Source organism: Sycon ciliatum, chromosome 1 (genome assembly GCF_964019385.1).
Source record: "Sycon ciliatum chromosome 1, ocSycCili1.1, whole genome shotgun sequence".
NCBI lineage: Eukaryota > Metazoa > Porifera > Calcarea > Leucosolenida > Sycettidae > Sycon > Sycon ciliatum.
In genome coordinates this window covers 41933813-41944929 of record NC_088643.1, presented here as the reverse complement: position 1 = coordinate 41944929, position 11117 = coordinate 41933813, and the positions used below count along the sequence as shown (strand labels likewise).

The 11117-nt window shown below is 46.7% G+C and overlaps 1 protein-coding gene across 1 annotated transcript; it reads left to right on the top strand.

Moving 5' to 3' along the window:
• The first annotated feature begins 549 nt into the window (after positions 1-549).
• On the top strand, positions 550-10572 carry LOC135826674 (formin-like protein 2). The gene is made up of 3 exons (XM_065339278.1): positions 550-991; positions 5368-6764; positions 9204-10572. The coding sequence occupies exons 1-3, from the start codon at positions 715-717 to the stop codon at positions 9450-9452; spliced, it is 1923 nt and encodes a 640-aa protein (XP_065195350.1). The 5' UTR covers positions 550-714; the 3' UTR covers positions 9453-10572.
• The last annotated feature ends 545 nt before the right edge of the window (positions 10573-11117 follow it).

Genomic DNA, 11117 nt, shown 5'->3' with positions numbered 1-11117 from the left:
TGTGGATTGACAGTCTAGCTCTTGCAAGAAAGTACCTACATGTACATGTAAGTCCTCTAACGGTGCAAACTCGTCTTGACTTGAGACACCATGCACAGTACAGTACAGCTAGCAGCCTTATCGACCATGCATGATGGAGCACTCCTTCATCGGTTTCAGTAAGACTACAAGTTAGCAACAGTACAAGTACCGACCCCGTAGTAGATCTCTGATCTACCCGTCGGTGAGCGTACCGAGTCCTTGGCTTGGCCTTGACTTGAGACAAAAAATATTATTTTTCAGGAAATCAGTACAAACTCGAACTCACAGGTCCGAGAAGCCGTCATTTGCCGTCAACCGGCCTACGCGGCGACGCCCCTCACTCACTCGAGTCACTGCATGCACTCAGCTCTGCACCTACCTGCCTACATGTACAGGCTACACCACTTATGTCTTTGTATAAGCAGTAGAGCTACTAGTACTACAAGGACTAATCTATGTAGATCATGGTAGATCTACACTGGCTGTAGTCGTGTAGAGTGTAGTGCAGGCTGTACATGGACATGCAGAGCTACAGTTAGTACAGAGACAAGAGTCGAGTGTGGGTCAGGGGCTCAGTGCAGGTTTGTGTTATTATTATTTGTTTCCACCGAAGACAGTTTTCACTCATCTTACATTCTCAGTGCTTTGCACGTACCTCCAAAATATCTGTCCGGAGACCGGAGATATCGCATAATGGCTTCGGCAGACGCCTCAGCAGCGCAGGTATCGAAGGAAATCGGACTAGCGTGCAAGTCAGACTTCAATGAGTATCAGCACGCTAGCAAGGAGAAAGGTTGGGTGGTGGTTAGTATCCAAGCGCCCCAGTGCCAGGAGGATGAAGATGGAGAAGTCAGTGAGAAGGATCGGGCACCGTTGGAGCTCGTTGCGGTGATTGATAAAAGTGGCAGCATGAGGCAGGACAATAAACTGAATATGGTCAAGGAAACCATGGTCTTCGTCATCCAACAATGTGAGTACAGATTGTAGCCTACAGTTTCTACATCATGAAAAAGGAGCACCGCGCTCAAGTCACCTGTGCTGCTGTGCAGTGACTGTGTACGTGTAGTGTGTGTGGCACTACATCCTTACGATGTAGCCATCCCTGATGTAGGGGCAGGCCGCGTAGCGCCTGGCTTTATTACAATTATTCATGAGGTCTGTTTTCTCTGGCAAGCACTGTACATTGATCATGTACCATGTGTACAGGGCAGACCTCTCAGTATAGGGCTTGAAAGTGCTACGTCACAGCATAGCAACAATTTCAAAAATTCAAAAATTGGATCCACTTGGATCCAGTTTTTGTATGGATCCAAGCACGTTTCAAGCCGTCTTACTCACAGCAAGGTGATGTAACCAGTGAAACTGACTGATTTGGCTACTGGGGGCGGGGTTACAACTGGTGGCGAAGTAAAAGTCACCCCTGCATACGACATGAGTGGGTTGCTATGCACCCACGTACTGAGGCAATAGCAAAGTCACACCTTAGTAGATCTGAAATAGAAATCTGATGTCAACTTACTACTCCCTGGCCGTTTTTGACGTCATCACTTTCAAGCCCTATTGTTACTACGTCATGTAGTATCTCGCACGGGGGGGGGGGGGGGGGGTGGCAAGTTAGTTTTATGCTATTGTGAGGTATAACATAATTATTGCTATAGTGGGGAGTTGCGTACACCAATATGAATAGGTAGGTCAAAATGGCGCTCTTCGCGTACTGATTACAAATATGTCAACAAAGAATGGCATGGATCGATTCATCTCAGGAAGTGTGTTACTGTATTATGTTCCAGTGTGTCTACTGCATGTATTGATTGCATGTATTGATTGCATGTATTGATTGCATGTATTGATTGCAGGAGCAATGGTATGCAGTAGTAAAATCAGTCAAAGAGTTGGTGGACAAGCCGTACTTTTTTTAGTGATAGTAACATCAGTGATAACACTGCACACGTAATCAAGTCCACACCGCTATGGTGTTGGAAGAAAGATCTCTCTCTCTCTCCCTCCCTCCCTCTCTCTCTCTCTCTCTCTCTCTCTCTCTCTCTCTCTCTCTCTCTCCCTCCCTCCCCCCTCCCTCCCTCTCTCTCTCTCTCTCTCTCTCTCTCTCTCTCTCTCTCTCTCTCTCTCTCTCTCTCTCTCTCTCTCTCTCTCTCTCTCTCTCTCTCTCTCTCTCTCTCTCTCTCTCTCTCTCTCTCTCTCTCTCTCTCAGACTGTCAGGGACATACGTAAGCTAAAGCTTGATCAGTCTACATGTATATTATTTTCTTTTTGTTAATCTTCTCTTTCTCATTTATAAAAAAGTAAAAAGGACTAAGGAACTACAAGTTCCACTATAATGTTCACTAACACCACCAGTTACTAAACAATCAGCTCATGCGATAACATTGCACGACACTGACCGACAGTACTAACATTCTACAACTAACTGGCTAACAGCTCTAGCACATTTTGAATGCGCACTCCAACAGCCTTCCAACTTGGAAGTTTCTAAGTTATAGAAATAACATAAGGAGGGGAAGGTGAGCGCAACGAAGATAAGAACGAGCTGGAACTTGTAGTTCCTTGGTCCTTTTTACATTTTTAAAATTAATCCTTGGCTCTCCATCCGAGTTCTTTCTCATTTGTGTTGCCTTTTCTGATGCTGTTATCAGTCTATCATTCATACCATACCCCCTTGGCGCGCACAGTCCATGTTGATTCCGAGACCGTAATGGTCGGAGGAGTGCACTGCGCGTGACCAGCACCGCTCTTGTAACACCTACTTCTCCTTTGTTGTCTTTGTCTTTTGTCTTTGTCTCTTTCATTACCCCTATTACTTTTTAGGGATGTGCACATAGTATGAAAAAAAGGATGCATGAATGTGTGGGTTGAATGCAAGCAAATTTATGCAGCCGCGAGCAGAAATGTCTAGAAATTTTAGTAGAAAAGAAAGTGGTGTGAACCGAAAAGACACTCGACTGTACGACTTCTTACGTTATACTGAATTATTCGTACGCACAGGCTCAAGAACAGTGTGTTCTAGCGGAAATTACACTATAGCGGATTACAGTTCCTGTAATACAGTACAAAGATATGGTTGTACTCACCTACTGTCGGTAGTTGTGACAAGAAGAATGAAACAAGCAGTCTGAAATGACTTCAGTGAATGCTCAGTAGAGCATGATGTACATATATCTGTGCTTGTGGAACACTACAGGAGTTACAAGACGTTGCACAATCATTCAATTGTTTCACAGTTTTATACACTCGTACAACCACGAAATATCACGGGAACTTTTGTACGAGATAATGCAGTGTTTGAAAATCTGGAAAAGGTCCGCCACAGCAGCAGCAGCAGCAGCAGTAGTAGTCTTGAAATCTACAAAAATAAGAATGAAAATCGTATGCGGAAAAAGGTTCTCACACCAGCAGAAACTTCTCAAATAATTAATAATTATTGCAAAACAGAAATGCATGGGAATGGGTTTTCACAGAAACATAATATTTTTAAGATTCTATGACATTGTTTCTGGTTTTACAGTACTGCACTGTTGCCTGAATTATTGGTGGGCAACACGATATGATTGCGTACTCAAGTACATGTAGTCTACAAGCAGAAAGATACGCCAGAAATATAATTTCATCATTTCGTCGTGATTATCCGGACGTCAACTATCTGGATGATTGATTTTGTTGATCGCCTGGTCGGGCTGGACAATAAAAAATTGGCGGCTTTTTCGAGGTTTTTGTTGATTTTACCCACTCGGAACACCATTCAAGCGATGCACAAGATGTATTACAACAGGTTGGAGTCAAAATGTATAACAATGGTGTCATTCTTGAGGAGCTGGATTGCGCCTAATTCCTGTTGTACTGCTGAAGAGAATGAAAAATGATGAAAACATGCGGGAATATAGCAACAAGGAGCACTAGTTTCGCTGTAAGCATTTCCTATAATATGATTGTATGAGTAAAAATGTGAAACGATGATTTCACATTTTACTCTTACATGTCGACATACAGGAAATGCTTACAGCGAAAATAGTCCTTGTTGCTTTATTCAAACTGCTGTCTCTGAAACGCTTGTCTATATGGCATGGTTTAGATAGATATGTTACTGCTCCCTTATCTGAACATTCTTCTCACCCGAACCTGGCTCCTGGAGACAGCCTGTGCCCCTGGGGTGTGGATAATTGGCACATGTATTTCAACATACCGTACTCAGCAGAGGACGCTCGGGTTGGTTGTAGCTCTGAGTTTCATGCCTTGAGGCAATCATTAGACAACTTGATACTGGGGATGTACTCAGCAATACGCATATAAACACATAGGTCCACAGGCATAAAAAATCAAGCGCTAAGTGTAGGTGGGCTCGAAGATAAGCATGAGCTGAAAGTCTCAGCTGTGAAGGACATTAGTGGATGTACATGTATGTCGAATACGATACTGGCAAGACCATTGGACAATACGGTCAAACCACAATTCAAGAACGCAAAGCAACATACCACACAACTTGCGTGGCTCTAAAGATTTTATGATTGATTGGAGGGGAAGCTAAGCGAACATGAATTGTGCAGAACAGCCTCAGAGAACGCCTCGGTAATACAGTACTGTATTTCGACTAAGACAATTTAGATGGACGAATAAGCAGCAGTAACACGCAGCAGTTTCACACGACGATCATTTCGCCTTATATGTCAGGTTGCCACCGCCTTTCCCTCCTTGTTATTTTTACAATTTTTCTGTTGTAGTGCGCATCCAAGACATATTACAGCTGAGTGGCAGTTAGTTGCTGAAAGACAGTACCATTGGTCAGTGTCGTGCAATGTTATAACGTGAGCTGATTGTCAAGTAACTGGTGGTGTTAGTGGACATTATAGCGTAACTTGTAGTTCCTTGGTCCTTTTTCTTTTTATAAAGTAATCCTTGGCTGTCCGTCGAAGTCTAACTATATAATGTTATCATGGTGCTCTTCTTCATTATTATTCAATCCCTTGAGCCGGTGACGACAACCACTGAAGATTGTCACGAAAAATGTTCCAGTTAACTCATATTGGACTTTAGTGGAACGTGTGCATTTGAATGACATCTGTGACTGCTGTGACAGCTCATCTTATTATTCTGTTAACGCCGTTTACTTACACTTTAAAAATGTCGAAATACCTGGATAATAATGTCATTGGGAGAGAAACATCGCTTCCCCTTCTCATATTCTCAGCTGGCTAACTTGCTTAGAGATCTCCTTGTGATGTTTTCCGCTCCTAGTTCAATTTTACATCGCAACGCCAAACAGGCAAGCTTGCCCAATGTTATCATGGCGAGTGAATGATGAAGACTGTCCTCTTTTTGTCCATGTGGTGTTCACAGTGAGTGAGAATGACAAGCTGGGAGTCGTCCTGTACGATACGGCTGTGACATCAACTGGTACACTCAAGAAGATGGATGCGAGCGGCAAAGCGGAAATGACTGATCTGATCGAACGCTTGCACACAGGGTCCTGCACCAATCTGTCTGGTGGGCTTCTGGAAGGATTGGCAATGATTGAAGACCTGCAGAAACAGAATGCCGGCGGCGATACAAGTGTTAAAAAGGAAAAGAAAACGGTGTCATCTATTCTTTTGATGACGGATGGTATTGCCAATAGGGGCTTGACCACAAGGCGAGAAATTATTGCCTGCTTAACACAACGAGGCCGGCATGACTTCTATCCTACTGGTGGCCATCGCGCTACTAGCATTGAGCAGCAAGAAAGCCAACTTAGCCAAGACATGCACCGTCAGCAACATTTACCACCGCTACACCGCCGGCCACCACCACCAGCAGGACCACCACCAGGATCAGCAGCACCACCCCCACCCCCACCAGGAGGACGACTGCCACCAGCAGGACCACCACCAGCAGCAGCAGTTATGTCAGCAGCACCACCGCCACCACCAGCAGCAGCAGCAGTACCACCACCACCACCAGCAGTTACGTCAGCAGCAGCAGCAGCACCACCACCACCACCGGCAGCAGAAGGACCACCACCACCACCGCCACCAACAGGACCACCACCGCCACCATCGGGCCCACAAGCTGGAACATCAGCAGCAGCAGCAGCACCACCACCACCACCTCCACCTGCAATGACACCCGCAGTGACCTCTTCATCAGCTGACTCTTCTGAACTCAGTGACGTTGTGGCTGCAACTGTCTACACATTTGGCTTTGGTAGTGATCACAATGCCGAGTTGCTGCAAGCGTTGAGTAATGCTGGTAATGGAATGTATTACTACATTGACTCATCTGAGAAGATTCCAGAGTCATTTGCCGACTGCTTGGGTGGATTGCTGAGCACAGCCGCTCAGAATATATCTCTGGAAATCATGGCTGAGAACGGCTGTAACATAGTGGAAGCCTATGCGGGTCGAAGCACCAAATCAACACATAGTGGTGTTGCCATTACATTGCCTCTGGGAGATATCCAGTCAGAAGAATGCCGCGACTGTGTGTTCTGCTTGGATCTGCCTGATTTACCTGAAGAGTGTGATGAATGGGTTATTCTCAGGGCTAAACTCACCTGCTTCAATGTCATCACAAGCCTGCTGGAGGTGACCGAAGCCTCGCTGAAAGTACGCAGAGTTAAGGAACTTCCAGCTGGTCGCTCACCCAACCCTGATGTTGACCAGCACCGTAACCGCATCACCTCAGCTCAAGTCATTCAGATTGCGTCAACACTGGCAGACCGAGGGGATCTTAATGGAGCAAGACATATGCTGGCTCAGGTGAGAGCGTAATTATAAACGGACATGAGCTGTTCTGACGAGGCCGTGCAAGGTCGAATCAGCTAGCTGTCCGTAAAGGAAACCGGCGCATGCATGATGTTGCATGTATGTCAGATACCGTGAAAGCCCGTAACAAGGCCCTGGGCGGAAATGTTAGAGAATGTCCAGAACATGGGCGCTGATGTGCGGCCGGGGGATATTTCGGATAAGTGAAATCAGATTGATTTTCACGTCAACATGCCGTCCTGCATACGATGTTAGCACAGTGTGCTGTACACTGGTCTACCAGCTAATAATATGAGCGCGGAGCTGTGCATGCCCAGCTCTGTGTACTTGGCTTGCGTTTTTGTCCCTGTGCGTTCACACGGAGGTGAGCTAGAAAAATGGGACAAGAGTTTTGACATGCGGCACCTGGCCGTGTACAGGGGCAGCGGGCGTTTACTGGGTGGGCGTTAATAGGTGCTTTTACGGTAGTGCCATTGTTCAGACCTGTAGAGAAATTCGAGTGATTCGGAGATCGAGTAAACAAACGTGTATGCGTTGTTTGCATCTACAGTGAAACCTGTGACTACCGACCACCCCTTGGTTCCAGCAAAAGCGGTCTTTAGTACCAGGTGGTCTTTAGTTTGAGGTTTGCACTGCGTGACCATATATGGATCCCATTAGATGATATGTATGTCAAAATGCAGCCAATACAATTCCCCAGAACTTGCGCAATACCATGTTTTAGGTAAAACAGCACTTGGAGAGAAAGGCGGAGAGATGGAGAGAGTCAGAGAGAGAGAGAGAAGAGTTTAATTTTTCCAGACATCAAATTCAGCTGCTACTTCTGAAGCCAGGAGTCAAACACTCCCTGTGTAAGTTTCGTTTTCCGCTGGGCTTCAAATTTGTTCATGCAATCAATCGTACCGACTGTCCTTGTTGTGCAGACTTCTCGATTGCTTGAACGCGATCCGTCAGCATCAGGACCTTGTTGTGCTGCATGGTTTATGGATTCCTTGATGCCATCGTCGATTCGTCTGTATGACTGGGGTGAAAGAGTCGCTCAGTCTTCGTTTCTCCTCCGAGTAGTAACATCGATCAGAGAGCGCGTCCGATGCGCTCTCCAAGACGTTTCCTATCATGTTTATTCTGCACAGGGCTTGAAACTTTGACAGGTGCAGTGCAGTCAACACCGACTGCACAGTCAAAATGACCTGCGTTCATTTGTTCAGCTGTAGTATCGAAAGATGCCTTTCAGGACCTTCGGAAAATCAGCAAAATTTCAAGAAGGAGCTTCGAGCAACATTTGATTTCCTACATCGCGGTCGCTAGTTACGGGTCAAAAGTCGTCTTTGGGACAAGAAAAGGCGGTCGCTGGTCGCGTTCAGCAGGTAGTCGCTAGTCACAGTGCATTTTGAATGTGAGAACGTCCGTGCCTGGTGAAGCGGTCGGTAGTACCAGGCTGGTCGCTAGTCACGGTGGTCATTAGTTACAGGTTTTACTGTATCTTTACTTATAAAGAAGAGGCACCTGTGACGTGTGTCTGTGTGTGTGTGTGTGTGTGTGTGTGTCACGCTCCTTATAAAGAAGAGGCACCTGTGACGTGTGTGTGTATGTCACGCTGAAGCGCTGCGGAGCAGCGCTGCCCTGAGCACGCGAAGCGTGCGAACAGTGTAGCACAGTGTAGCTAGCGGCCGCAGAAGCACTGAGCACGCGAAGCGTGCGAATCGTGTAGGTAGCGGAAGCAGCCACAGAAGCACTGAGCACGCGAAGCGTTCGAATCGTGTAGCCACCACCACGTGCTGAGCACGCGAAGCGTGCGAACGGTGTAGGTGGTAGCGCTCAGTACGAGTAGCAGTAGCAGCCGCGCGCAGAAGCACTGAGCACGCGAAGCGTGCGAATCATGTAGCCACCTAGCCTAGGCCATAGGTAGCACTAGCAGCCGCACAAGCGCTGCGGACCACGTGAACCGTTCTCTGCAAATAGAAACATCTGCAACAAAAGGATACAAAAGATCTGCACTGACTGCACTCTGCATCTGATCTGTAGTGAAGAGCGCATCGCACTTTTGTTCGTAAGTTTATGAATTTTTTGAGCCGCTTCATCCGCCACCAGGTGATGGACAACCCTGACCAGCCTCCCGAAGGCGTAACAGACGTCCCTCCTTCTCCTTCCCACCATGAAGAACCTTCCTCACCAGGACTTCAGCGGTCTGGCCACCACCACGTGCTAAGCAAGTGTGCTGTTCATGTACTTGCTTCACCCGCATGCCACATTCGGCCAGGCAACGCTGGCCTGGGGTGCTGCTAGTATCAGATATTTCAATCCTAGAGTACAGTGGAGAAATTCGACTTGCTGATCAGTATCCTTGTGAACCATTGTTAATAGTGAGCCTGCGAATGCTGATTGCCTTCCTTGTGTGTATTGTCTTTTCTTTTTTGCTTTCCTCTCATGCAGCAACAAGCAGCAATCCGGTCCAGTGCATCAAACTCTCGTCAAGTAACAGCGGAGCTGGACCGAGACATGGATCGTGTTGCAGCAAGCCTGACATCCACATCCAAATGGCAGCATGGCGGCAAGCATTTGAGCTCCAATATCGGACAGAAGCACATGGCGCAGCGGAGCAACGACACCACTGAGTCAGGCTATACCAACCGCATGAAGGGCAAGAAGAAGGCAGCCTTCACCAGCCATGCCACGCAATAATCTGATAAAAGGGTCGTGAGAATGCCTGATTTACTCGTCCAACGACACACCTCCACCGCCATTACCATCTAGACAAACACCGTGGAAGTACCTCGGTTCACTGCACTGTGTACACTCGTACCTGCAAGAAGTGCTCTCGTATGTGGTCGTGTACTGTCTGGTTGATTAGTGGTACACTCAGGTAGATAGATTGTGTTTAGATGTACGTTATTCAACATGTGTACGGCTGGTCTTTCAAGTACCGTTCCTTGTGCTGTTATGATTTAGAACAGGCTGCCTTTCAAGGAATCAAGCTTTACATATGGCTGTCCCTAGCAGTATGTGTGACATCACTGCCGTATTTCTGAAACCGGCGCCGGTCTTTTACTACCGCCTGTCTGAACAGGTGCCGCATCATTTCGGGCTTTTGTGTGGATTTTGTTCAAATTTTGTGGAAATGTAGAGCTTGCAAACCACTATGCGCCTTGGCCAGTAGTGCTGCCGATAACATTGCATCTTACTGTATGATCTTGTATTCTCACAATGATGACCATGGCCAATAGGAGAGATGATCTGGTCACAGGGGCATAGGAAGGTATTTTTAACATTTTTAGTGTGGTGCGGTCAGCCATATTGTTGCGGATTTCTGTTCGACTATTATTTACGCACGTTGTTGTATTTGGTTCTTGTCTCGTAGAGTTCAGTGTGTGATGTCATAATTATATGGTCCAAGTGTGCGCGTGAGTATGGTGTGATGTGTGACGTTTATGGTATGTGGTGCATGCAAGAGTGTCAATATGCGGTGTCAGAGTGTGAGGATCTGCTTCCATCTGTGTGAGAATGACTGTCAAGTGAATGTTGTACATGCGCAGTGCTAGTTTGGTCTGGGAATGAGAGTCCTGTGTGATTTGTCCGTGACCTGGTTGTCTTGGTCTTGGTCATGTGTTCTGTACGTATTAGTCCCTGATTGGTCGTCCCGATTAATTTTGTCGTCGCCTTATTACTGCTTGTTCTTTGTTGTTTCTTCGTGTCTTTTCCCGGGTGTCTTTTCCCGTCGTCGTTTTCAGTCTAGTCTTTGTGTCTTTCTCCTCCTGCGCCCTCGTCATTTATTGGTATAATAATTATAAGAATTGAGACACAATCAAGAGTTTGCGTTGCTGTGTGGCGGGGGCCAGGGGGAGAACTAATTCCCTTTCAATATGAAGTACGATTTACTCGTGGGAGAGTGGTGGCTGAGCCGAAAAGTTTGGAAATTTAGATCCCAGATCAGTGTATTTTATTGAGTCACTGGGTACCTAGGGCAAAACGTGGTACGGTCAATACCGTAGTGACCGTGCTGTATCCGACGCCCCTGGGTCATCTGGCAGTATTTCAACTACAATCAGATCAACGACCTGAAACTTCGTGACCAGTCCGACAGGATTCTAAATCAGATCAACGTTTTGGTTTCTGATATGAAACTGGAATTATTTTGCCAAAGTGTGTGGCATCAGCGGTGACTCGATCGCCACATCAAAAACGACGCTGCCGTGGGCGTCTGCAAGGGGATCCCTCAACTCGTTGTGTCGCTGCGTCGAGTAGCCTCCACTGGGGCAAGTGAGTGCGTGATGGCTTGACATCTCCCTTCCACACACACCGAGGACAATGCAACCCCATCCAGCAATAAATCATACCGCAGACAGAGTA

What these genes read in the sequence shown, in the direction of transcription:
- LOC135826674 (XM_065339278.1), top strand. Translation starts at nt 715, where the DNA reads ATGGCTTCGGCAGACGCCTCAGCAGCGCAGGTATCGAAGGAAATCGGA. An exon ending in GGTCTTCGTCATCCAACAAT is followed by an intron (nt 992 to 5,367) that starts GTGAGTACAGAT and finishes TGGTGTTCACAG; the next exon opens with TGAGTGAGAATGACAAGCTG. An exon ending in CAAGACATATGCTGGCTCAG is followed by an intron (nt 6,765 to 9,203) that starts GTGAGAGCGTAA and finishes CCTCTCATGCAG; the next exon opens with CAACAAGCAGCAATCCGGTC.